We start from the raw sequence: 22,434 nt of genomic DNA, 5'->3' as shown, positions 1-22,434 counted from the left end.
CCTATCCTTACCACCTGGGGGCGACCCGTCAGGAAGTCCAGGTTCCAGTTGCAGAGGGAGGTGTTTAGTCCCAGGGTTCTGAGCTTATTGATGAGCTTTGTGGGCACTATGGTGTTGAACGCTGAGCTGAGTCAAAGAATAGCATTCTCACATAGGTGTTCCATTTGTCCAAGTGGGAAAGGGCAGTGTGGAGTGCAATAGAGATTGCATTATCTGTAGATATGTTGGGGCGGTATGCAAATAGGAGTGGGTCTAGGGTTTCTGGGATAATGGTGTTGATGTGAGCCATGACAAGTCTTTCAAAGCACTTCATGGCTACAGATGTGTGTGCTACGGGTCGGTAGTCATTTAGGCAGGTTACCTTAGTGTTCTTCGATACAGGTAGTCTGCTTAAAACATGTTGGTATTACAGACTCTGACAGGAAGAGGTTAAAAATGTCAGTGAAGACACTTGCCAGTTGGTCAGCGCATGCTCGCAGTACACGTCCTGGTAATCTGTCTGGCCCTGTGGCCTTGTGAATGTTGACATGTCTAATGGTCTTACTCACATCGGCTGCGGAGAGCGTGATCACACAATCTTTCGGTACAGCTGGTGCTCTCATGCATGTTTCAGTGTTATTTGCCTCGACACGAGCATAGAAGTAGTTTAGCTCATCTGGTAAGCTCGTGTCATTGGGCAGCTCTCGGCAGTGCTTCCCTTTGTAGTCTGTAATGGTTTGCAAGCCCTGCCACATCCGACGAGCATCAGAGCCGGTGTAGTATGACTCGATCTTAGTCCTGTATTGATGCTTTTCCTGTTTGATGCTTGATCGGAGGGCAGAGCAGGATTTCTTATAAACTTCCGGATTAGAGTCCTGCTCCTTGAAAGCGGCAGCTTTATCCTTTAGCTCGGTGCGGATGCTGCCTGTAATTCATGGGTTCTGGTTGGGGTATGTACGTACAGTCACCGTGGGGATGAAGTCATCAATAAACTTATTGATGAAGCCAATGACAGATGTGGTGTACTCCTCACTGCCATTGGAGGAATCTCGGAACATATTCCAGTCAGTGCTAGCAAAACAGTCCTGTAGCTTAGCATCTGCTTCATCTGACCATTTTTTTATTGATCTAGTCACTGGTGCTTCCTGCTTTAATTTTTGCTTGTAAGCAGGAATCAGGAGGATGGAATTATGGTCAGATTTGCCAAATGGAGGGCGAGGGAGAGCTTTGTATGCGTCTGTGTGTGTGGAGTATAGTTGGTCCAGAGTTCTTTTCCCTCTGGTTGCACATTTAACATGCCGACAGAAATTTGGTAAAACTGATTTAAGTTTCCCTACATTAAAGTCCCCAGCTAATTGGAGCACCGCCTCTGGGTGAGCGTTTTCTTGTTTGCTTATGGCGGAATACAGCTCATTCAATGCTATCTTAGCGCCAACCTCTGACTTAGGTGGTATGTAAACAGCTACAAAGAATACAGATGAGAACTCTCTCGGTAGTTAGTGTGGTCTACAGTGTATCATAATATCAAATCAAATTACATTTTATTGGTCAAATACACATGGTTAGCAGATGTTAATGCGAGTGTAGCAAAATTGTGCTTCTAGTTCCGACCATGCAGTAATATCTAACAAGTTATCTAACAATTTCACAACAACTACCTTTTACACACAAGTGTAAAGGAATGAATAAGAATATGTACATATAAATATATGGATGAGCGAGCGATGGACGAACGGCATAGGCAAGATGCAGTAGATGGTATGGAGCGGGTAGATATTACATATTACCTCGACACCGGTACATTGACTCTGTACCGGTACCCCCTGTATATAGCCCCGCTAATTATTTGTTATTTTTATGTCATACCTTTTTGGGGGTGCCATTTTCTTAAAACTGCACTGTTGGTTAAGGACTTGTATGTAAGCATTTCACTCTAAGGTCTACACCTGACAAGGTAAAAATCTGTCATTCTGCCCCTGAACAAGGCAGTTATTAACCCAGTGTTCCTAGGCCGTCATTGTAAATACGAATTTGTTCTTAACTGACTTGCCTAATTAAATAAAGGTGAAATGAAAAACATTGGTTTCTGAGGACGGTTAGAATGTTTTTGCGTTCTAGAAATCTTGCTTAGAAGAAATTAACGTCGGTGGGCTTGGCATAGTGCTTAGGAGTTTGGGTAGCCAGGCAATCCTGTTGGGGATCCTAAGTGATATGTTGATAGCTAGTCACTTGAAGAATATAAGCTGAAATTGAAAGTACAAGGTTTAAGTTGAGCTCCCCATTAAGTGGGCCTGACTATCAACCCGTTTACATTGAAGACATGTAGCCTACTATCTTTATCTTTATTCTGTGTAGTGATTAACTAATGCTTCCTCACTAGTCTATGCTATATATACAGAGAGAAGCCCAACCTGAGTCCCCAAGTTGGGGCTATCATTTAGCAGAGACAGTCCTGGTAGCTGGTGGTTGTCCCTGAGCTCCACTGTTATTGTGAGACAGCAGATTTGGCCCCTCTGTGATATGGGGATTCTCTGGAGCTATAGTCAGTAACTCAGGCTCTGAATGGCTTGGCTGCAGTCTGCAGACTACACAGCTTCGTCACAACACTGCTTTTGCATACAGTAGCAATCTGAGGGAGTGCAATACTCTATTCTATTATCTCAATTATACATTCATCTCAAATGTACATTGTTATCCATGTAAACCAAAGTAGTTAGAGATAAGCAGTTATGAGTCTTTAAGTGAAATAACGGCCTAACAATATTGGACTAGCAACACGAGAGAAAAATAACACACTGCAAAAGCTTTATTCTAGTAACAAAGCTATAAGACAAAATATTTTCAGACATCCAGAAACATTTTGATGCTGTGGTGGCTACCAAGCAAACCGGGAACATTCCCAGTGCATTAGCTAACATTCCCATTCATTTCTAGTTTGGATGATAACATCCCAAAAACAAATCATGTTTTTGAGAACAACATGTTAAATGAAAGGCAACATTTTTGTTGAGCAAACTTTTTTTTACACTGGATCCTTGAAATGCTGATGGAAGAGATGCCACTTTGTCTCTGACTGCAGAGGGAGGGAGGGGACTGGTGGAAGAGATGCCACTGTCTCCGTCTATGACAGTGGAGGGAGGGGACTGATGGAAGGGATGTCACTATCTCTGACTTCAGAGGGAGGAAGGGGACTGATGGAAGAGCTGTTACTGTCTCGGTCTGTGACAGCATAGTGTTGGGTTCGCCATTTTGAACATTGAGATATTGAAATAAATGATAGAGAAGAAGCATAGAATCAAAGGAGAAAGTTAAAGGTTCTCTGTAGAAAGACAGAAGGCTCTGGAATGTGTTTGATGGAGGAGAGGAGAGTGACGTATTGATACAGGAAAGACAGATGGACATCTGTGTATTGATGAAAGAGGGGTTGAGGTCAGGAGGTGAGGACAGAGTCTCTAAAGAGATAAATAAATGTTTGGTATCCTGTTACCCTCTTTATTAGCTTCCTGTAGAGCCATAAAATGTAAGGATTGGAGAGAAGGAGGAGTGTCTTAAGTGGGATATAAATATCTGGATGGGACAAATGTTGTGTTGTCTGATTATAGCTGTACAGAACCTTTGGGCAGAACTTGGTTAAAACTTCTCTAGTGTCCGTGAGTTATTTACTCTGAAAATTAAGAACCTAACAATAGGGAAGGAGGGGACTGAAGGAAGGGGGAGGCACTGATTTAAATGCCTGAAGCCCAGGGCCAGGCTGAAGGAATGTCAGGAATGCTGGAGACAGCTGCTCCAGAGTGCAGTAGGTCCTGGCAGCAGTGGGACCCAGCTGCAGCCGCAGCAGATCTTCCTTATTCAACAGAAAGGGCTAATTTAATGATGGACTGCAGCGTTAGGGACATTATGACAGCAGAGGACTGTGTTTGTCCCCCCCTGTGATAATGTACTATAGTACTGGTAATGCAACTGCAGAGACTGCAGTAAGCAGTATCCATCCTGTTTCTATTGCTATTGTGACAGATCATACAGATGTCCTGTCACTGCAGTTTTGTATTATGTTTGTGTTATCAACCATCTGTGTAAAACCAAAACCATGGAATATGAACTTTCTTTACCATGACACATTATTCCTATGCCAGGCACAGCTGTGCAAACTGGATGTGTGGACTAACATGTGTGTTGGCTCCCAAGAAAATATTTAGTATGCCCAAAAGCATACAGCCAGCAATGGGAGAGATATTTACATATCGGCCTGTGCCAGAGATGAACCAGAGATTAGACTTCGGCAGGTGCTACAGTTTGTGCCTGCAGGTCTGCAGTAGCTGGACTGCTTTATTGAGCTGCCTGGCTTAATGGACCAATAGAAGAGTCCTGGAAATGTAAATCCCACCCATCTGGCAGTCTAGGCAAAGGTCTGCATCAGAGAGAGGCGCACTGTAAAAACTTTTCTGTTCTCTCAACAGTAAAACGCTGTAGAATTGGTGGTCAGAGAACGTCTCTGGAGCTGCTGAGCTGTATTAATCCTACTGTAGGACTCATTGCGGCCAGCACTAGCAGGTCAAATTAAGGACTACATGAACAAGTCACTCAGAAAAACAAATCATGACTCTCAAGTCAGTAAAAAGAGTTATGCAAATATATATATAAAAAAAATATATATAAATAGCAATGCATTCATTCACAAAGAGTAATTCACAATCTAGTCCGGCCACAACTATATCTTGTTTCAAATGTATCAAGAAATAATTGTATTTGTATGCCTAGCAATCAACAAATGTACATTGTTTAAAGTATACATTTACAAGTCTCAGCTCCAATAAGCCCCCTATTGTTAACAACATGTGAACGAGAGGATTGTTGAATAATGACTCATTCCAGTTTTCAGTTCATCGTTTGCAGGTACATGCTCTGGGCATTACTGACTCGAATGAATGAAATGAGTCGAAAGATGCGTTCTTTTGACTGAACAAGATGAAAAGATCAGAGTCAGTAAAAAGAGCCGAGCTTCCCATCACTATTTGGTTCACTCGGCTCTCAGCTGCGAGACATACATCATTGTTTTACAGACCAAGAGTGTCCACATAGACTCTTCCCACTAACCATTTGTTTAATATAAACATTGTTCCAAAATATTACAGTATTAACTAAAAGTGTTTACTTTACTAGTAGTATGCAAACGTTTGGTGGCACAGAAAGAAAATAAAATGTTGTGAGCCTGGTAAAATAATCTGTGTTATTGTGGAGGCTATAGCAATATTTTTTAAAATTAATTTCATAAACTATATTGGATATAATGTATGCCTGTAAAGATTCCTGGTTCAAATCAACCCAAGCCCTGTAGATTGGACAATGTGAATGACAAGGTGGCCCTCTACATTGCCACATTCTTCCAAGAGCCCACTGAGTTTGTATTAAGACGTCAAGGGTGGTAAATGAGCACACACACACACACACACACACACACACACACACACACACACACACACACACACACACACACACACACACACACACACACACACACACACACACACACCAGCTCGATTTTTTAGCAACCGAGTAAAGCCCTGGTGCACTCTGTCTCTCATTATATTCTTTATTTTTCCATGCTTGTCCTATGGGTGTGAAGGGCTGACAAATCAGAACTGAGGAAGATTGTTACGGAGGAAACCTGATGCTGCGCTGACTTCTCTCTTCTGCCCAAACTGTGCTGTTGTGTGTTTCACTGCCTCTTAACCCCCTTACCCCAAATAGAGTTGCCCCTGATCATAGATCTAGCATTGTACCCAATCCCAATTTTAACTCCCTCTATCTCTTTGTGTCTCTCTCCCCCACACCCCACACACACAGGCATACAATATCATTTTTAAATAAAATGTAATCAAATTTCATTGGTCAAATACACATTATTAGCAGATGTTATTGCGGGTGTAGCGAAATGCTTGTGATTCTAGCTCCGACAGTGCAGTAATATCTAACAAGTAATATCTAACAAATTACACAATACATACCCAATACACACAAATCTAAGTAGGAATGAATTAAGGTTATATACATATTAATGAGCGATGTCAGAGCGGAATGGACTAAGATACAGTAGAATAGTATAGAAAACAGTATGAGTAATGAGATGAGATGAGTAATGCCAGATATGTTAACATTAAGTGACTAAGATACCTTAGAATAGATTAGAAAACATTATATACTGTACAGTACATATGAGATGAGTAATGCCAGATATGTAAACATTATTTGTGACTAGTGTTCTATTCCTTAAAGTGGCCAGTGATTCCTAGTCTATGACTATGGGCAGCAGCCTCTAATGTGCCAGTGATGGCTGTTTAACAGTCTGATGGCCTTGCGATAGAAGCTGTTTTTTAGTCTCTCGTCCCAGTTTTGATGCACCTGTACTGACCTCACCTTCTGAATAATAGTGGTGTGAACAGGCAGTGGCTCAGGTGGTTGATGTCCTTGATGATCTTTTTGGCCTTCCTGTGACATCGTGTGCTGTAGGTGTCCTGGGGGGCAGTTAGTTTGCCCCTGGTAATGCGTTGGGCAAACCACACCACCCTCTAGAGAGCCTTGCGGTTGCGGCCGGTGCAGTTGCCGTACCAGGTGGTGATACAGCCAGAGATGATACTTTCAATTGTGCATCTGTAAAAATCTGTGAGTGTTTTAGGTGACAAGCCAAATTTATTTAGCCTCCTGAGGTTGAAGAGGCTTTGTTGCGCCTTCTTAGCCACACTGTCTGTGTGGGTGGTCCATTTCAGTTTGTCAGTGATGTATACACCATGGAACTTGAAGCTTTCCACCTTCTCCACTTCGGTCCCGTCGATGTGGATAGGGGCATGCTCCCTCTGCTGTTTCCTGAAGTCCACGATCATCTCCTTGTTTTGTTGACGTTGAGTGAGAGGTTGTTTTTCAGGCACCACAATCCCAGAGCCCTCACCTCCTCCCTGTAGGCTGTCTCGTTATCGTTGGTAATCAAGCCTACTACTGTTGTGTCGTCTGCAAACCACTTTATCTCTATACTGATGTGTAGCTTGTTTTATTGTCTTGCGGAGTGAATAACTACACTGTTTATATTCTGCCATTATTGCCAGTCACTTTGTCATGGTCAAATGATGTGGTTTCAGTAAGTGTTGTAATGATTCTCTTATATGGTTACATACAGTATGTGTTAACTGTTGTTACTTCTATTGTCAATTCTGTTGTTAATGTTGTTACCAACTTTGCAATTTTTATTTTATGTACAAAAGTATTGTTTTTATTACATTTATATTTCAGGGAGAACTTCACTGTACATATACAGCATTATCCTGGCACCAGAGTTGCCGTCTTAATACTATAATACTATAATGTTGCATTACAGAGGTGCTTTAATATACACTACATGACAAAAAGTATGTGGACACCTGCTCATTGAACATCTCATTCTAAGATCATGGGCATTACTATCGAGTTGGTTCCCCCTTTGCTGCTGTAACAGCTTCCACTATTCGGGGAAGAATTTCCACTAGATGTTGGAACATGGCTGTGGGGACTTGCTTCCAATCATCCACAAGAGCATTAGTGAGGTTTGGCACTGATGTTGGGCAATTAGTCCTGGCTTGCAGTCAGTGTTCCAATTCATCCCAAAGGTGTTTGATGGGGTCAGTCACGCCAGTCAAGGCACGCCAGTCAAGTTCTTCCACATCGATTTCATCAAACCATTTCTGTATGGACCTTGCTTTGTGCATGGGGACATTATCATGTTAAAACAGGAAAGGGCCTTCCCCAAACTGTTGTCACAAAGTTGGAAACACAAAATCGTCTAGAATTTCATTGTATGCTTTAGCGTTAACATTTCCCTTCACTGGAACTAAGAGGTCTAGCCCAAACCATAAAAAACAGCCCCATACCATTATTCCTCCTTCACCAAACTTTACAGTTGGCACAGTGCATTCGGGCAGGTAGCATTTTCATGGGATCCGCCAAATCCAGATGCTGAAGCGTAATTCATCACTCCAGAGAACGAACGTGTTACCGCTGCTCCAGAGTCCAATGGCGGCAAGCTTTGCACCACTCCAGCCGACGCTTGGCATTGTGCATGGTGATTTTAGACTTGAGTGTTTCACCTTGGCCATGGAAAACCATTTCATGAAGCACCCGACGAACAGTTCTTGTGCTGACGTTGCTTCCAGAGGCAGTTTGGAACTCGGAGTGAGTGTTGCAACCAAGGGCAGACAATTTTTACACGCTACGCGGTCACGTTCTGTGATCATGTGTGGCCTACCACTTCGCGGCTGAGCCACTGTTGCTCCACTTCACAATAAAAGCACTTACAGTTGACCAGGGCAGATCTAGCAGGGCAGAAAAGTGACTTGTTGGAAAGGTGGCATCCTTTGACGGTGCCATATTGAAAGTCACTTAGCTCTTAAGTACGTGCCATTCTACTGTCAATGTTTTCGGATGGAGATTGCATGGCTGTGTGCTCAATTTTATACACCTGTCAGCAACGGGTGGGGTTGAAATAGCCGAATCCACTAATTTGAAGGTGTGTCCACATACTTTTGATTATATAGCTGTACCTTATTGTAACAAAATGATTGTGTTATTAGTTTTCAACTCTTCATTGTGAAGGGAAGGAAAATAGTTCTGTCATTGTGGAGTAAACAGCTGCAAGGAAAACAGGAAGAGGGGTCCCGTGTGGCTCAGTTGGTAGAGCATGGCCCTTGCAGCACCAGGGTTGTAGGATAGATTCCCACGAGGGACCTGTATGAAAAAAATATGAAAATGTATGCACTCAATTCTATAAGCTGCTCTGGATAAGAGCATCTACTAATTTACCAAAATGCAAATGTTGACTGCAGAGGAGAACTGAGTGACACATAGGGAGATGCAGAGCAGCAGGGGCTACAGGAGCATTAGACTCTATACATGAAATCATCAATGCAGCATGCAGAATCAAGTAATATTAGATTGTTCTGTCAAGCTCAGCCTTTGTCTTGACAGACAAAATATTCAATCATGTAGTCTGATTAAATCTTATCTCCATCTAATACAACATTAAATATAGGATCCAATGCAACGGCAAGTGTAATTAAACGCAACATTAGGCTACATTTGTAATCCAATGTAATGACACTAGTTGGGCTATTTGTGTAGTAAGCACAGGAATCATTGATACTTGCCCATGGTGCAAGAGAGGTTGGAAATGCAATAATGTCTGTACATAAAGCATAACAAAGCCTATTCCCATAGAATCTCCGGCTTTTTCAAACTTCACTATTGGAGCATCAAATCAGATCTGATATCCGTCAAGTTAACATATTTTGAACATTTTGCACATTCATGTTGATCAATCGATCAATCAGTGAAATAAAGGTATAAAAGGGAGAGCAATGCCAGCTGGGCAAATGGAATGAGTGACTCACAGAGGAGTGAAATGACACCATAGGAGGGTTCTCTCTCTTTCTCCTCTCTCCTTCTCTTTCTTTTCCTCTCCCTCTCTCTCCCTCTCTCTCTCTGTACCCCTCTATCTCTCTTCTCTTTCTCGCTTTACCTCCCTCTGTTTAAACTTAATTTCCCCATATCTAAACTCCGATGTCCAAGAATGACTTGCATTCATCCTCACATTCACCTAAATGTCAGAAGTCAGAGCTGTGGCATTCAGCCTCATACACACACACACACATGCACACACACACACACACACACACACACACACACACACACACACACACACACACACACACACACACACACACACACACACACTCTATCACCACATATATCTTACCTCTTCCCACTGATGTATGTATCTGATGAGTCGGGAAAGTCTCAGCAACCTCAGAAGTGACAGAATCTTAGTAAACCTAACGATCCTCAGCGCCCTCGCCGTCTTGTACACCTCTGAGTCAAACCCCTTTTCCACTATTAGAAATATATAATCCACTGGTATGGACGAGAGGAAGTCAACCACAAACCAGCTCTTCAGGTAGTTCATCTTGATGACCTTGGGGTCCAGGATGATCTCGGAGCTCTCCTCGTTGACGATTCCAGTGCGAAAGTTCATGACCAGATCCACGAGGAAGATTGTGTCTGATGCTACGTTGAATATTAGCCAGGTGGTGGTGGTCTGCTCCGAGAAGAAGGTTATTCCTACAGGAATGATGATCAGGTTCCCCATCATCATGACCAGCATTACCAAGTCCCAGTAGAACCTAAAACAGACAGAAATGGGTCATCAAATAATATGGCTTTAAGTACAGTACACATAGAGGGGATTGTACCAATAGAACCTACAACAAACAGATAATGTGTAAAAGAAAACTATGGTTTCAGAATCTAGAATAGACACATAACATGTCAAAATACGGCTTTACATATGAACGGTACACATACAAAGAATTAAACCTAGAACAAACAGACAGCATGTCAGAACATTAACCAAATCAAATCAAAACTTTATTTGTCACATGCGCCATGCATGTAGACCTTACCGTGAAATGCTGACGTACAAGCCCTTAACCAACAGTGCAGTTCTTGAAGAGTTAAGAAAATATTTACCAAATAAACTAAAGTAAAAAGTTGTGTGCGGGGGTAGAGGTAAGTTGAGGTAATTTGTACATGTAGGTAAGGGTGAAGTGACTATGCATAGACAATAAAACAGTGAGTAGCAGCAGTGTACAAAACAAATGAAGGGGGGGGGGGGGGGGGGTCAATGTAAATAGTCTGGTGGCCATTTAATTAATTGTTCAGCAGTCTTATGGCTTGGGGGAAGAAGCTGTTAAGGAGCCTTTTGGTCCTAGACTTGGCGCCCCAGTACCGCTTGCCGTACGGTAGCAGAAAAAAACAATTTATGACTTGGGTGACTAAAGTCTCTAACAATTTTACGGGCTTTCCTTTGACACCGCCTATGATATATGTCACGGATGGCAGCAAGCTTGGCCACAGTGATGTACTGGGAATAGACACATAACATTTATATACACTAAGATTGGAGTCATTAAAACTAACTTTTCAACCACTCCACAATTTTCTTGTTAACAAACTGTATTTTTGGCAAGTCGGTTCGGACATCTACTTTGTGCATGACACAAGTCATTTTTCCAACAATTGTTTACAGACAGATTATTTCACTTATAATTCACTGTAGCACAATTCCAGTGGGTCAGAAGTTTACATACGCTAAGTTGACTGTGCCTTTAAACAGCTTGGAAAATTCCAGAAAATTATGTAATGGCTTTAGAAGCTTCTTATAGGTGTCATGTATTGTCATGTTGTGTCTTGTTTCTGTCCTTTCCCTTCACCCTGTCTCCCTCTGCTGGTCGTTATTAGGTTACCTTTTCTCCCCCTCTTTCCCCCAGCTGTTCCTTGTCTCCTCCTAACTACCTCGTCACCCCTTTTCCCACCTGTTCCCTTTTTCCCTCTGATTAGTCCTCTATATCTCTCTCTGTTTTTGTTTCTGTCTTTGTCGGATTCTTGTTGTGTTATTCATGCCAGAACCAGACTATCGTCATGTTTGCTGCAACCTTGTCCTGTCCTGTCGGAATCTGCCGGTCCATCTGAGCCTACGTTTGTTTTGTTATTAAAGAAGCTCTGTTTACGTTAATTCGCTTTTGGGTCCTCATTCACGCTCCGTAACAGAAGAATCCGACCAAGAATGGACCCAGCGACTTCGGATCCTCTCCACTCAGCCGTCGAGATCCAGGGAGCGATGCTAGGCAGACACGAGCAGGAATTGTCTGCTGCTCGACATGCCGTTGAGACCCTGGCCACCCAAGTCTCCAACCTCACAGAACAGGTTCACCATCTCCGCCTCGATCCACCGGCCACTTCCAGGGCTTTCGAATCTCCGGAGCCCAGAATCAATAACCCGCCGTGTTACTCTGGGGAGCCCACTGAATGCCGCTCGTTCCTCACCCAGTGTGATATTGTGTTTTCTCTCCAGCCCAACACTTACTCCAGGAGCACTGCTCGTGTCGCCTACGTCATATCTCTCCTTACTGGACGGGCTCGTGAGTGGGGCACGGCAATCTGGGAGGCAAGGGCTGAGTGTACTAACCAGTATCAGGACTTTAAGGAGGAGATGATACGGGTTTTTGATCGATCTGTTTTTGGGGAGGAGGCTTCCAGGGCCCTGTCTTCCCTATGTCAAGGTAATCGATCCATAACAGACTACTCTATTGAGTTTCGCACTCTTGCTGCCTCCAGTGGCTGGAACGAGCCGGCTTTGCTCGCTCGTTTTCTGGAGGGTCTCCGCGCAGAGGTAAAGGATGAGATTCTCTCCCGGGAGGTTCCTTCCAGCGTGGATTCCTTGATTGAACTCGCTATTCGCATTGAGCGACGGGTTGATCTTCGTCACCGAGCTCGTGGAAAGGAGCTCGCGTTCTCCGTTGCCCCCCTCTCCGCATCACTACCATCTTCCTCTGCCGGCTCGGGTGCTGAGCCTATGCAGCTGGGAGGTATCCGCATCTCGACTAAGGAGAGGGAACGGAGAATCACCAACCGCCTCTGTCTCTATTGCGGTTCTGCTGGTCATTTTGTCACTTCATGTCCAGTAAAAGCCAGAGCTCATCAGTAAGCGGAGGGCTACTGGTGAGCGCTACTACTCCTGTCTCTCCTTCAAGATCCTGCACTACCTTGTCGGTCCATCTACGCTGGACCGGTTCGTCAGCTTCCTGCAGTGCCTTAATAGACTCTGGGGCGGAGGGCTGTTTTATGGACGAGACCTGGGCTCGGGAACATGACATTCCTCTCAGACAGTTAAGGGAGTCCACGGCCTTGTTCGCCCTGGATGGTAGTCCTCTCCCCAGGATTCAGCGTGAGACGCTACCTTTAACCCTCACTGTTTCTGGTAATCATAGCGAAACCATTTCTTTTTTAATTTTTCGTTCACCTTTTACACCTGTTGTTTTGGGCCATCCCTGGCTAGTTTGTCATAATCCTTCCATTAATTGGTCTAGTAATTCTATCCTCTCCTGGAACGTCTCTTGTCATGTGAAATGTTTAATGTCTGCTATCCCTCCTGTTTCCTCTGTCTCTTCTTCACAGGAGGAGCCTGGTGATTTGACAGGGGTGCCGGAGGAATATCACGATCTGCGCACGGTGTTCAGTCGGTCCAGGGCCACCTCTCTTCCTCCACACCGGTCGTATGATTGTAGTATTGATCTCCTTCCGGGAACCACTCCCCCCCGGGGTAGACTATACTCTCTGTCGGCTCCCGAACGTAAGGCTCTCGAAGATTATTTGTCTGTAGCTCTTGCCGCCGGTACCATAGTCCCCTCCTCCTCTCCCGCCGGAGCGGGGTTTTTTTTTGTTAAGAAGAAGGACGGGTCCCTGCGCCCCTGCATAGATTATCGAGGGCTGAATGACATAACAGTGAAGAATCGTTATCCGCTTCCTCTTATGTCTTCAGCCTTCGAGATCCTGCAGGGAGCCAGGTTTTTCACTAAGTTGGACCTTCGTAACGCTTACCATCTCGTGCGCATCAGGGAGGGGGACGAGTGGAAGACGGCGTTTAACACTCCGTTAGGGCACTTTGAATACCGGGTTCTTCCTTTCGGCCTCGCTAACGCTCCAGCTGTCTTTCAGGCATTAGTCAATGATGTCCTGAGAGACATGCTGAACATCTTTGTTTTCGTTTACCTTGACGATATCCTGATTTTTTCACCGTCACTCCAGATTCATGTTCAGCACGTTCGACGTGTCCTCCAGCGCCTTTTAGAGAATTGTCTTTTTGTGAAGGCTGAGAAGTGCTCTTTTCATGCCTCCTCCGTCACATTTCTCGGTTCTGTTATTTCCGCTGAAGGCATTAAGATGGATCCCGCTAAGGTCCAAGCTGTCATTGATTGGCCCGTCCCTAGGTCACGCGTCGAGCTGCAGCGCTTTCTCGGCTTCGCGAACTTCTATCGTCGTTTCATCCGTAATTTCGGTCAGGTGGCAGCCCCTCTCACAGCCCTTACTTCTGTCAAGACGTGCTTTAAGTGGTCCGTTTCCGCCCAGGGAGCTTTTGATCTCCTCAAGAATCGTTTTACATCCGCACCTATCCTTGTTACACCTGACGTCACTAGACAGTTCGTTGTCGAGGTTGAAGCGTCAGAGGTGGGCGTGGGAGCCATTCTTTCTCAGCGCTCCCTCTCTGACGACAAGGTCCACCCTTGCGCGTATTTTTCTCATCGCCTGTCGCCGTCGGAACGTAACTATGATGTGGGAAACCGCGAACTGCTCGCCATCCGCTTAGCCCTAGGCGAATGGCGACAGTGGTTGGAGGGGGCGACCGTTCCTTTTGTCGTTTGGACTGACCATAGGAACCTTGAGTACATCCGTTCTGCCAAACGACTTAATGCGCGTCAGGCGCGCTGGGCGCTGTTTTTCGCTCGTTTCGAGTTTGTGATTTCTTATCGTCCGGGCTCTAAGAACACCAAGCCTGATGCTTTATCTCGTCTCTTCAGTTCTTCAGTAGCCTCCACTGACCCCGAGGGGATTCTCCCTGAGGGGCGTGTTGTCGGGTTGACTGTCTGGGGAATTGAGAGGCAGGTAAAGCAAGCACTCACTCAAACTCCGTCGCCGCGCGCTTGTCCCAGGAACCTTCTTTTCGTTCCCGTTCCTACTCGTCTGGCCGTTCTTCAGTGGGCTCACTCTGCCAAGTTAGCCGGCCACCCTGGCGTTCGGGGTACGCTTGCTTCCATTCGCCAGCGTTTTTGGTGGCCCACCCGGGAGCATGACACGCGTCGCTTCGTGGCTGCTTGTTCGGTCTGCGCGCAGACTAAGTCCGGTAACTCCCCTCCTGCCGGCCGTCTCAGGCCGCTTCCCATTCCCTCTCGACCGTGGTCTCACATCGCCTTAGATTTTGTCACCGGACTGCCTTCGTCAGCGGGGAAGACTGTTATTCTTACGGTTGTCGACAGGTTCTCTAAGGCGGCTCATTTTATTCCCCTTGCTAAGCTTCCTTCTGCTAAAGAGACGGCACAAATCATCATCGAGAATGTTTTCAGAATTCATGGCCTTCCGTCAGACGTCGTTTCGGACAGAGGTCCGCAATTCACGTCTCAATTTTGGAGGGAGTTTTGCCGTTTGATTGGGGCTTCCGTCAGTCTCTCTTCCGGCTTTCACCCCCAGTCTAACGGTCAAGCAGAACGGGCCAATCAGACTATTGGTCGCATCTTACGCAGTCTTTCTTTTCGCAACCCTGCGTCTTGGTCAGAACAGCTCCCCTGGGCAGAATACGCCCACAACTCGCTTCCTTCGTCTGCGACCGGGCTATCTCCTTTTCAGAGTAGCCTCGGGTACCAGCCTCCGCTGTTCTCATCTCAGTTCGCCGAGTCCAGCGTCCCCTCCGCTCAGGCTTTTGTCCAACGTTGCGAGCGCACCTGGAAGAGGGTCAGGTCTGCACTTTGCCGTTATAGGGCGCAGACTGTGAGGGCTGCTAATAAGCGTAGAACTAAGAGTCCTAGATATTGTCGCGGTCAGAGAGTTTGGCTCTCCACTCAGAACCTTCCCCTTAAGACCGCTTCTCGCAAGTTGACCCCGCGGTTCATTGGTCCGTTCCGTATTTCTCAGATCATTAATCCTGTCGCAGTTCGACTTCTTCTTCCGCGATATCTTCGTCGCGTCCACCCGGTCTTCCATGTCTCCTGTGTCAAGCCCGTTCTTCGCGCCCCCGCTCGTCTTCCCCCCCCCCCCCCCATCCTTGTCGAGGGCGCACCCATCTACAGGGTCCGTAGGATTTTGGACATGCGTCCTCGGGGCCGTGGTCATCAGTACCTAGTAGATTGGGAGGGGTACGGTCCTGAGGAGAGGAGTTGGGTTCCCTCTCGGGACGTGCTGGACCGTGCGCTGATCGATGATTTCCTCCGTTGCCACCAGGTTTCCTCCTCGAGTGCGCCAGGAGGCGCTCGGTGAGTGGGGGGGGTACTGTCATGTATTGTCATGTTGTGTCTTGTTTCTGTCCTTTCCCTTCACCCTGTCTCCCTCTGCTGGTCGTTATTAGGTTACCTTTTCTCCCCCTCTTTCCCCCAGCTGTTCCTTGTCTCCTCCTAACTACCTCGTCACCCCTTTTCCCACCTGTTCCCTTTTTCCCTCTGATTAGTCCTCTATATCTCTCTCTGTTTTTGTTTCTGTCTTTGTCGGATTCTTGTTGTGTTATTCATGCCAGAACCAGACTATCGTCATGTTTGCTGCAACCTTGTCCTGTCCTGTCGGAATCTGCCGGTCCATCTGAGCCTACGTTTGTTTTGTTATTAAAGAAGCTCTGTTTACGTTAATTCGCTTTTGGGTCCTCATTCACGCTCCGTAACAATAGGCTACTTGACATCATTTGAGCCAATTGGAGGTGTACCTGTGGATGTATTTCAAGGCCTACCTTCTTTGCTTGACATAATGGGAAAATCAAAAGAAATCATTGACCTCAGAAAAAAAATGGTAGACCTCCACAAGTCTGATTCGTCCTTGGGAGCAATTTCCAAATGCCTGATGGTGCCACGTTCATCTGCACAAACAATAGTATGCAAGTATAAACACCATGGGACCACGCAGCCATCGTACAACTCAGGAAGGAGACGCTTTTTGTCTCCTAGAGATTAACATACTTTGGGGTAAAAAGTGCAAATCAAACCCAGAACAACAGCAAAGGACCTTGTGAAGATGCTGGAGGAAATAGGTACAAAAGTATGTACACTGCTCAAAAAAATTATGGGAACACTTAAACAACACAATGTAACTCCAAGTCAATCACACGTCTGTGCAAGCAACACTGATTGACAATACATTTCACATGCTGTTGTGCAAATGGAATAGACAACAGGTGGAAATTATAGGCAATTAGCAAGACACCCCCAATAAAGGAGTGGTTCTGCAGGTGGTGACCAGACCACTTCTCAGTTCCTATGCTTCCTGGCTGATGTTTTGGTCACTTTTGAATGCTGGCGGTGCTTTCATTCTAGTGGTAGCATGAGAAAGAGTGGAGTCTACAACCCACACAAGTGGCTCAGGTAGTGCAGCTCATCCAGGATAGGACATCAATGCGAGCTGTGGCAAGAAGGTTTGCTGTGTCTGTCAGCGTAGTGTCCAGAGCATGGATGCGCTACTAGGAGACAGGCCAGTACATCAGGAGACATGGAGGAGGCCGTAGGAGGGCAACAACCCAACAGCAGGACCGCTACCTCCGCCTTTGTGCAAGGAGGAGCAGGAGGAGCACTGCCAGAGCCCTGCAAAATGACCTCCAGCAGGCCACAAATGTGCATGTGTCTGCTCAAATGGTCAGAAACAGACTCCATGAGGGTGGTATGAGGGCCCGACGTCCACAGGTGGGGGTTGTGCTTTACAGCCCAACACCGTGTCGGACGTTTGGCATTTGCCAGAGAACACCAATATTGGCAAATCCGCCACTGGCGCCCTGTGCTCTTCACAGATGAAAGCAGGTTCACACTGAGCACATGTGACAGACGTGACAGTCTGGAGACGCCGTGGAGAACGTTCTGCTGCCTGCAACATCCTCCAGCATGACCGGTTTGGTCAGTCATGGTGTGGGGTGGCATTTCTTTGGGGGGCCGCAGAGCCCTCCATGTGCTCGCCAGAGGTAGCCTGACTGCCATTAGGTACCGAGATGAGATCCTCAGACCCCTTGTGAGACCATATGCTGGTGCGGTTGGCCCTGGGTTCCTCCTAATGCAAGACAATGCTAGAACTCATGTGGCTGGAGTGTGTCAGCAGTTCCTGCAAGAGGAAGGCATTGATGCTATGGACTGGCCCGCCCGTTCCCCAGACCTGAATCGAATTGAGCACATCTGGGACATTATGTCTCGCTCCATCCACCAACGCCACGTTGCACCACAGACTGTCCAGGAGTTGGCGGATGCTTTAGTCCAGGTCTGAGAGTAGATCCTACAGGAGACCATCCGCCACCTCATCAGGAGCATGCCCAGGCATTGTAGGGAGGTCATACAGGCACGTGGAGGCCACACACACTACTGAGCCTCATTTTGACTTGTTTTAAGGACATTACATCAAAATGGATCAGCCTGTAGTGTGCTTTTCGACTTTAATTTTGAGTGTGACTTTCTAATCCAGACCTCCATGAGTTGATAAATTTGATTTCCATTGATAATTTTTCTGTGATTTTGTTGCCAGCACATTCAACTATGTAAAGAAAAAAGTATTTAATAAGAATATTTCATTCATTCAGATCTAGGATGTGATATTTTAGTGTTCCCTTAATTTTTTTGAGCAGTGTATATCCACAGTAAAACGAGTCCTATATCGACATAACCTGAAAGGCCGCTCAGCAAGGAAGAAGCCACTGCTACAAAACCGCCATAAAAAACGCCAGACTATGGTTTGCAACTGCACATGGGGACAAAGATCAGACTTTTTGGAGAAATGTCCTCTGGTCTGATGAAACAAAAATATAACTGTTTGGCCATAATGACCATCGTTATGTTTGGAAGAAAAATGATCAGGCTTGCAAGCCAAAGAACACCATCCCAACCGTGAAGCACGGGGGTGGCAGCATCATGTTGTGGGGGGGCTTTGCTGCAGGAGGGACTGGTTTACTTCACAGAATAGATGGCTTCATGAGGCAGGAAAATTATGTGGATATATTGAAGCAACTTCTAAAGACATCAGTCAGGAAGTTAAAGCTTGGTCTCAAATGGGTCTTCCAAATGGACATTGACCCCAAGCACACTTCCAAAGTTGTGGCAAAATGGCTTAAGGACAACAAAGTCAAGGTATTGGCTGTCCATCTCAAAGCCCTGACCCCAATCCTATAGAAAATCTGTGGGCAGAACTGAAAAAACGTGTGTGAGCAAGGTGGCCTACAAACCTGACTCAGTTATACCATCTCTGTCAGGAAAAATGGGCCAATATTCACCGAACTTATTGCGGGAAGCTTGTGGAAGGCTACCCGAAACGTTTGACCCAAGTTAAACAATTTAAAGGCAATGCTACCAAATACTAATTGAGTGTATGTAAACTTCTGACCCACTGGGAATGTGATGAAAGAAATAAAAGCTGAAATAAATTATGCTCTCTACTATTATTCTGACATTTCACATTCTTAAAACAAAGTATTGATTCTAACTGATCTAAGGCAGGGAATTTTTACTCTGATTAAATGTCAGGAATTGTGAAAAACTGAGTTTAAATTTGTTTCGCTAAGGTGTATGTAAACTTCCGACTTCAACTGTAGATGTTCTTTTTGATCAAATGGGAAAGGGCAGTGTGGAGTGCGATTGAGATTGCATCATCTGTGGATCTGTTGGGATGGTATGCGAATTGGAGTGGGCCTAGGGTATCCGGTAGGATGCTGTTGATGTGAGCCATGACCAGCCTTTCAAAGCACTTGTTTAGGCAGGTTACCTTTGCTTCCTTGGGCACAAGGACTACGGTGGTCTGCTTGAAACATGTAGGTATTACAGACTCGGTCAGGTAGAGGTTGAAAATGTCAGTGAAGACACTTGCCAGTTGGTCCGTGCATGCTTGGAGTACATGTCCTGGTAATCTGTCTGGACCCGCGGCTTTGTGAATGTTGACCTGTTTTGAAAGGTCTTGCTCACATTGGCTACCGAGAGTGTTATCACACAGTCATCCAGAAATTCGGGTGCTCTCGTGCATGCTTCAGTGTTGCTTGCCTCGAAGCGAGCATAAAAGGCATTTAGCTCGTCTTGTAGGCTTGCATCACTGGGCAGCTCGCATCTGAGTATCCCATTGTAGTCCGTAATAGTTTTCAAGCCCTGCCCCATTTAACAAGCATCAGAGCCAATCTTAATCCTGTATTAACGCTTTGCTTGTTTGATGGTTCATCTGAGGGCATAGCGGGATTTTTTTATAAGCGTCCGGATTAGAGTCCCGCTTCTTGAAAGCAGCAGCTCTAGCCTTTATCTCGATGTGGATGTTGCCTGTAATCCATGACTTCTTGTTGGGATATGTACGTACGGTCACTGTGGAGACGACGTCGTGGATGGACTTATTGATGAAGCTGATGACTGAGGTGGTGTACTCCTCAATGCCATTGGATGAATACCGGAACATATTCCAGTCTGTGCTAGTGAAACAGTCTTGTAGCGTAGCATCCGAGTCATCTGACCACTTCTGTATTGAGTGAGTCACTGCTACTTTCTGCTCCAGAAGTTATTTTCGGTAGCAGAAACATTATGTACAAAATAAGTTACAAACAATGCATAAAAAATAAAAAAATTGCACAGCTGGTTAGGAGCATGTAAAAAGTCAGCCATCCTCTTCGGTGCCATCTTAATGCATGCCATTTAGCAGACACTTCTATCCAAAGTGACTTACAGTGCAGTAAATACTTATATTATTAGTATACTGTATATGATCCCAGCAGGAATACAACATGGTGCTTGTAATGCTTGGCATTACAAGCACCATGTTCAATGCTCTTATCAACTGAGTCACAGAGACACAAAAAAATTCCTGGATAATATGGCTGTATTATTTACACAAAGAGGATTGCATCAGTTTGCACCAAAGAACCCAGGCGTGGGTGTGTGAAAATTATATGCCTGTATGTATAAACCCACACATCATCCCTAGACAGAGCCTTTATGGCATGAGTTAAAATGTAATCGAATGGATATGGAAGTCAATACTCAGCAAAAACCTTACCAATATTCTGTCAGGCACAGTTAAGAAAAATCAAGAAAAGTCAAGGAACATATGAAGGGAGATTATGAGGTATCACTATCAATTTGGAGCTTAAACGAGTGCTTCTATCAAACAAATCTGTTTTTATTTTATTTTTCTTCCATCCCCACTTTTTCCTGTTCATATTGTTTCAAAGGGGATTTAATAAGAAACTACTACTACTAAATACATTCCCCTGTATGTAATTTACAGTGAAGGGGAAGACTAGATTCTAGTAGTACCACTGGGAGACCAGTACCCTATGGCTGGGAGGCTGGGTTAGGGACAATCTGACACTACTAATATTACAGGCTGTCTTTGTGAGTTCTCTGAGAGGTCTATGAGATATTTCTCTATCTACTGACACTTCAAATCGGTTACTCACATTGATCTGTTATGGCAGACAACCCAGATCTTGAAAAAAAGCTTAAATAGAACAATAGGCACAACAGAATCAGCTAGTCACCTACATAGTTTTTTGTCTTTGTGAGGCTGGGTATGTCCTGAGAGGCAGAAACTCTTCCCTGGGTTGTGTCCGGGGAGAAACATTTTCAAACAGAGTGATGCATGGAAGGTACTGTCCTAACTTTGTCCAATAAGAAAAGCTCCATTTTCATTTTCTGTTTTAACATGTTTTGGCTTCTACTATACACAAACCTGGTCCTGGTTGTGTCTGTATAAATGTGACTCTCCCCTATCTTGTCAGAGAAGTAAAAGTGATCCATGGGCCCCCAGCCGGCCGGGCTGGGGGAGTCTGTTCTTCAAGCAGTCACAAAATGTTCTGCTGGCCTACTGATAATGCTATTACATGGTACTAAAATAGATGCTTTCAAGAATGTCATGCTAAAAACTGTCCGGTGACACTGTCCTATCCGGTGAAGCTCGTCAATGTCGATGCTAGGCTAGTCTGGGGTTGTGTCCCAAATGGCAACCTATACATATCACAATCAAATTAGAAAATGTTAGCGATAATGATAACTGTGATAAATTACGATCAATCATTTTGGGGAGGTGCTAGAGCTGAGCGATATGGACATAAAGTTTTATCTCGATTAATGTAATTATTTTGCTAGATAACAACAAATGTAACGAAAAGGTGCCATATGCAGAAATTAATCCGCCATTTCCTGTTTGCAAAAATTCGAATAGTTTGCTTCATTTCAGTTTGTGACAAAACAAGCAATGCATGGTTTAGAGAATCATTGTGCCATCTAAACTGATGTGATTTTCAGCTGTTTGAAGCTGGTGTACAAAACCGAAAGTAAGACACAAAAACTAAAGTTAAGAACATTTAAAAAAGATCTACCACTTCTTAGACATGCTTTCAATGAGTTACTTTACATTAGTGGCAGAGGTCTTGAAGTAAGACAACTGAGATGGTAGCCTGTGATTAAAAAGTAAGCTATTTCATCTAACATATCCAGGAAATGCATGATTGATATTTTGATGTGCAACCTGTCAAAATAGGATTCAGAATTATGAAATGTATTTTTGTGCACATTGGCCTATAGGTTATACTATTTACCACCTGAGGAAGTGGGAACTCAAAACACTTATCTAGATCGCTAACTCTAAATATTATATTGTTGCTATATAGCCATGTAGGCTAATTGATTAATCTATCAGTAAATGTAGGCTAATGTCCTGCAAAAACATTCCAGCGCTAGTCCTGGCTGCTTGATTTATTCCCTGCAAATGGTGCGCTTGGCTCTGCGGGTGTATCAAAACCATATTAACTAGGCCTACAGCCTACTCCGGTTGTAAAGTGGTGCCATGAACTAAATATTATGAGGTGAGAGAAATACATTATTTACTCACAGAAAGCTGTGACTC

General features: G+C 44.9%; 1 protein-coding gene across 1 annotated transcript in view; it reads right to left on the bottom strand.

The window, feature by feature from the left end:
* Nucleotides 1-22,434, bottom strand: part of LOC110523996 (potassium/sodium hyperpolarization-activated cyclic nucleotide-gated channel 1-like) — a 210,439-nt gene that overhangs the window by 166,172 nt on the left and 21,833 nt on the right. Inside the window, exon 2 of the mRNA XM_021603242.3 lies at nucleotides 9,755-10,178. Within this exon, the coding sequence (XP_021458917.2) occupies nucleotides 9,755-10,178 (424 nt within the window). The remainder of the gene's footprint in view (nucleotides 1-9,754; nucleotides 10,179-22,434) is intronic.

Source organism: Oncorhynchus mykiss, chromosome 5 (genome assembly GCF_057628025.1).
Source record: "Oncorhynchus mykiss isolate SJ-2025 chromosome 5, ASM5762802v1, whole genome shotgun sequence".
Lineage (NCBI taxonomy): Eukaryota > Metazoa > Chordata > Actinopteri > Salmoniformes > Salmonidae > Oncorhynchus > Oncorhynchus mykiss.
The sequence above is the reverse complement of the archived record's forward strand: the minus strand, read 5'-3'. Positions and strand labels throughout refer to the sequence as shown.